Source organism: Perca flavescens, chromosome 13, assembly GCF_004354835.1.
Source record: "Perca flavescens isolate YP-PL-M2 chromosome 13, PFLA_1.0, whole genome shotgun sequence".
Lineage (NCBI taxonomy): Eukaryota > Metazoa > Chordata > Actinopteri > Perciformes > Percidae > Perca > Perca flavescens.
This window is the reverse complement of record NC_041343.1, coordinates 25,865,644-25,871,643: the sequence shown is the minus strand read 5'-3', so window position 1 is coordinate 25,871,643 and position 6,000 is coordinate 25,865,644. Positions and strand designations below refer to the sequence as shown.

Genomic DNA, 6,000 nt, shown 5'->3' with positions numbered 1-6,000 from the left:
AGTGATTGACACGCAGTTAGACACCCCCCTGGCCCTGATTGGTGCATCTGAACAGGGAGCGGTGGATTTTTGAAAATCGCACTACCGGCTGTAGGTGGTGCCAGAGGAGCTGGATTTTTTTTAATGACCTGCTTCATGTAGTTCTACTGGAACAAAAACTAGTCCATGCATTCGTTACTTCTAGACTAGATTACTGCAATTCCTTATTATCAGGTTGCCCAAATAAGTCCATTAAGACTCTCCAACTGATCCAGAATGCTGCAGCACGTGTTCTGACGAGAACTAAGAGAAGAGATCATATTTCTCCTGTATTAGCTTCTCTGCATTGGCTTCCAGTGAAATATAGGATTGAATTTAAAATCCTCCTCCTGACTTACAAAGCTCTAAATGGTCAAGCACCATCATACTTAGAAGAGCTCATAGTACCTTATTGTCCCACTAGAGCACTGCGCTCCCAGAATGCGGGGCTACTTATGGTTCCTAGAGTCTCTGGAAGTAGACTGGGGGCCAGGGCCTTCAGCTATCAGGCTCCAGTATTGTGGAACCAGCTCCCAGTCGGGGTTCGAGAGGCAGACACCGTTACCACATTTAGGAGTAAACTGAAAACCCTCCTCTTTGATAAAGCTTATAGTTAGGGGAACGAGGAGTTGAAGCGTCCACCTAACCCGGCCCACTGCTTCTCCTCGTAGTCATTTTTTTTTTTTTTTTTTTTTTTCTCTCTATACTGTATAATTAATAATCGAGCGAGAGTAGAGGGAGGCGGTCCAGTACAGCCCGACCCGGTTGGGGGGAGTTCTAGCCCGACCAGGCACCTCTCTTTAACCTGCCTCTCTTAAGTTATGCTATTACAATTCTAGACTGCCGGGAGGCTGTTCCTCCCCTAAGACACACTGAGCTGCTCTCTCATCTCTACTTGTTACTTTTGTATGCATCCTGTCCCAGAAATGCTTGTTACTAATCTAGCTCTGGGAGTTTACTCCCGGAGTCCTTATGTTCTTCTTTCGCAGAGCTATGCTCTGCGATTCTCTGCATTTCCCGGCTGCATCCTGCTGCGTCCTGCTGCATCCGCAGCCTCCCCCCGTGCTCTGCAGCGCCACGTTACATCCCGCTACGCCCTGCTGTGATGTTCATACGCACAGAGTAGTCAGGATCCGGTATAGGAGACTGCACTACTCAGTATGACACGATGTGCCCTGCTATGACATGAACTTCCACGATAACCTTCAAAGTCAATGTGACTTCTAATGTGACTGTTATCACCACTGTTCATCACGCCCAACGGCCCGTCAGACACCGCCTACCAAGAGTCTGGGTCTGCCGAGGTTTCTTCCTAAAAGGGAGTTTTTTTCTTGCCACTGTCGCAATAGCCACTGCTAATGCTTGCTCTTGAGGGAATTACTGTAATTGTTGGGCTTTTGGAATTTATAGAGTGTGGTCTAGACCTACTCTATCTGTAAAGTGTCTCGAGATAACTTTTGTTATGATTTGATACTATAAATAAAATTGAATTGAATTGAATTGAAAACATAGGGTCAGTTTCAGCAAATATGACAGAAAGTTAGTTTAATAAGGCTTACCTACTGCACCTTTAACTAAAAAGGGGATCGTTTCGACAGGATTGTGCTGTTGTTTCAGTCATCACCATCAGACCTGTAGCAAACAATGTCAGTACTGTTAGCTACAGCAGCTAAGAAGCTAATTGTCTCACAATGGGCAAGTGTCGGTTTTAGCAAAAACCTAAATGAACAAATTAATTGATCAAAATTGGTTCTTTTCTGCCATTATATAGAATATAGTACTGCTGGCAATTCCAAATAATTTGCCCACTGGTTCTCCATCATACTTTCATACTTTGGCCAGTATGATCACGAAAACACGTTTAAAAATATATTGAAAATTCTTAAATTTAACCTGCCGCCGACATTCAGTCAATATTGTTTGTTGTGTGCTGAATTTAAAAGGATAAGGTGTTATTATATATTTTTCTACACACAAAAAACATTTCAACCCCAAGCCCATTGTTTCCTACTGAAGATGTAAATCTTCAAAAACCGGTCACAAATATATAGTTTTATATTTAAAAAAGGCTGAAGTATGTCCTAAAACCGATAGACAGTGTAGTTTTTAGCAAACATAACTGAAAAGGGTGTAAATTGTGGTTTTTGTTGGTAACTATATTCCGTTGCAGATTAATACACATTTGGTGCACCAGGGCAGTCGTTCCCAACCTGGTAGTCATGACCTCTCAAGTGTTCGTAAGATAGTTGACAAGAAGAAACAAAAAAAACACATTTATATACACTCACTGGCCACTTTATTAGGTACACCTGTTCAACTGCTCATCAACGCAAATATCTAATCAGTCAATCACGTGGCAAGAACTCAATGCATTTTGGCATGTAGACATGGTGAAGACAATCTGCTGAAGCTCAAACCAAGCATCAGAATAGGGAAGACATATAATACCAAAGTATTGCTGCTGACCATGCCCATCCTTTTATGACCTCAGTGTACCCATCATCTAATGGCTACTTCCAGCAGTAGCCTATACCGGACTATGTCCAAAAACTCAAATCACCCCAAACAGTTTTTTTCAAAATGACGAGTTCACTGTACTCAAATAGCCTCAACAGTCACCACATAGAGCACCTTCGGGATTCGGTGGAACAATATATTTGCATCATGAATGTCAAATCTGCAGCTATGCTATTATGTCAAAACAGACCAAAATCTCTGAGGAACGTTTTCAGCACCTTGTTGAATCTATGACACTAAGAATTAAGGCAGTTCTGAAGGCAAAAGGGGGTCCGCCAGGTACTAGCAAGGTATTCCTGACAAAGTGGCCGGTGAATGTATACCATGAGTTTGTACTTGATTAGGCCTAAATGTAGGCTACTTCGTTCTACATTCTACCACTGAAGTAGAATCTCTTGTCACGGTATTGCTTTGTGCCTGCAGATATTAGGGGGGAAATCGATACAGCATAGTATCGCAATATTTACCTGCGGCAATAATGTATCGATACACAGACACCAAGTATCAATCTTTTGTTATATAAATTGAACATGAGAGTTTAACCTTTTGGTACTAGAATAAGAAGATCGATTGCCTTTTCAGTCCACTAGATGGAAAATTGAAGTGAGATGAACAAACCAGAGAATTTTTTTTCTTTAGACAAAACCGGTAATGAATTGCAATATATTGCAGAATATCGCAATATGTTTGAAATCGCAATAATATTGTATCGTGACATAAGTATCATGGTAATATCGTATCGTGGGGCCTCTGGTGATTCCCAGCCCTAACAGATATGTGATATATTGATGCCACAATATGTAGCTTTTGTCCCTGCAAGAATAAGTAGGCAGATGAGTTTATCTTTAAAGAGGAATTCCTTCAGTTACTTTTGTCCATCCAGTTTTTGTGCGTTGATTTCTTTCAGTATGTGGTTCTCGCGCCACCTTTTGTACTTCGCCCTACTTTTCTTGTAGCCAAATCTGGCTATGTCCACCATAAACACCCAGGCCAGTCCGTACATGGCCACACCGCCGAGCTTCATTATCAGCGTGGTCCTGGGAGAGGTGAGCTCGCAGTAAAACATCACCGTGCCGACTCCCACGCGCACGGTTGCGAACAATAAAATAAAAAGCAGGTCCACTGCGTCGCCCAGCAGGCTGTCGTACCGGCCCAGCTGGCGGAGGAACCAGCGGGTCTGCAGCAGGGGGTTGGTGATCTCGCTGCCAAAAATGACTCCGCAGGTCTCGCAGCCGGACACTCCCATGAGCAGAGCAAGCAGGATGCCCACGATGCTCCCAGTGTGGTGGGCCAGCATGACGGGGCCCTCGGTGTGGTAGCACACACACCAGCCCATGTCAAAGAGGAAGTAGCCGAGGCAGACAGCCAGGCATGAGGTCTGGAGCTCAGTGTTTTCTGTACCTGGGGGGTGCATAGGAACAGTGTCAGGCAAGAGGGTAAAATGTAATGTCAAGACTAATGTTAGAATAATTTGTCCCATAAAGCAATTTGTAAGAGGCCCCCCCACACCCTGTCGACTTAGGAACAAGACATCCAAACTCAGAGTTTTTGTAATTTTTGCGTCGTCATTTTGTGGTTTTTTTTAGTGTCTTTGTAGTTGTTTTGCATCTATTTTTATACATTGTGGGCGTTTTACGTCTATTTTTAGTCGTTTTGCACTTCCTTGTGGTCATTTTGTAATTGTTTTGGATCTCTGTGATTGTTTTACATCTATTTATTTGTAATTTTGTATCTTTCTGTGGCGGTTTTGCATCTATTTCTAGTTGTTGTGTGTATGCTTTTTCAACCTGACGAGCCAGATGGTTTGTTCATGGATGTATTTGTTACACAGAACCATCTGAGAAGCCATCATTGGAAACTGTTTGGAAAAGGGCAGGCATTTTCAAAAAAAATACCTGGCAGGTGATTGGATGAACCATCTGTCTATCACGTCCACCATTAAATGAACAGTCAGGCTGGTCACACATACCTATAACACTCCTGCATTTGAGCTTATTAACTGAATGAAATGTTGGTTTCTTACAGTTTAAATCAATGCAATCTATTTTAGTGTTCTAAACACAGTGCCATGGCACTTATTACTCAACCAAAACAGACATTTTAAATATACATGTTGCTGAACACGTGTGGATTCACAGTAACAGGAATGTGTGACTGAGAACCATCAGTGAGGACAGCAGGCCACTAATAGAACTAATGTCTACATTGCTACTATAGTAGTAGTAACATATTTCAGGTTACTGTGGCATTTAAACAGTTTTTGTATCACTTTATGTGTACTTTATTTCACTGACCTGCATGTGTGAAAGGCAAGGGTCCGTCTATGAAGAGGACGTATGCTGTCAGCAGTACTATTAGGACCCCGTGGGACAAAGTGACCAACCGGCAGTTCCACTCGGGGCCCCGCTGAGCGAAGATACAGCAGAACAGCAGGTAGAGACAGAACCAGCCAATCAGGCTGCAGATCACCTCCAGTACTGGCATGGCTGCCTGTATCACGGATGTATCTGTATGGGACGAGTGGATTGATTTCACCATCATAGCTTCACCATCATAGATACAGACTTATGTCCTCATTGTGTCACTTTAAATGTCACGTATGTTTAATTTTAACATATTTTAAAATGGGGGGGGAAAAAGGAAATACCATTTTTATAAGGAGGTTGTAGATTGTCCTGTGATTGGCCAAAGTCTCCCATCACGGGATAGCAGAGCATGTGAGCGGAGAGGAGCAGTGAGAATTTCCACTCCTCGCTCAAGGAGCTGTTCTTTCCTTCTGCTCAAAGCTGCTCCAGGCTGCTCCGCTCAATATCGCTCAACGCTCAACTCAGATTACACCCTGCTTCACTCAAATTGTTCACCGCTCGCTACCAAAAAAAGAAAAAAAAACTGTACGTAACTTGTATTTATCAGACAAACTGCACCCTCCCTCCCGTGCGGGCGCCTTACATCTGCATATATTCTGCTGCAGTAACAGAGACGGGCACGGGCATGCTTCAAAACTCGTGGTGTGAGTGGTACCGGAGCAAGGGAGATAAGGCGACACTCCAACATTTTAAAAAATCCACGCTTCATCCAAAATCTCCCCTCCTCACTCGCTCGTGCTCTGCTCCGCTCACGTGCTCTGCAGGCTTGGTTTTCTAAAGCCTGAAAACAGATGCCCAATGACACCAAAGAAAAACTGCCTCCCCCAGCTTTAAAGTGATACCCAGTCTGTAAGAATTATAGTTATAACAGTTTGCAACCAAACCATATGTTAGTTTGAGTAAATAACCAAACAGTAATATAAAAAATAACACTGGGTCAAAACAAACCAGTGTTTTTAGTAGTTGTGGGTACTGGTTAATGTTAACCCTGTGTTGCATTAGTGCCTCATTGACCCAAATTAGGCCAAATTTGACCCACATAATACTATTACAAAAGACATAGTCTAACTGTGTACGCTGTAGCTTACCTTAACTTCTC

At 43.0% G+C, this 6,000-nt stretch overlaps 1 protein-coding gene across 1 annotated transcript; it reads right to left on the bottom strand.

Moving 5' to 3' along the window:
- Positions 1-3,274: 3,274 nt before the first annotated feature.
- On the bottom strand, positions 3,275-5,019 carry tlcd5b (TLC domain containing 5b). Its single transcript, XM_028596013.1, has 2 exons — positions 4,830-5,019; positions 3,275-3,936 (listed from the first exon to the last, which is right to left on the bottom strand). The coding sequence occupies exons 1-2, from the start codon at positions 5,017-5,019 to the stop codon at positions 3,401-3,403; spliced, it is 726 nt and encodes a 241-aa protein (XP_028451814.1). The 3' UTR covers positions 3,275-3,400.
- Positions 5,020-6,000: the final 981 nt, after the last annotated feature.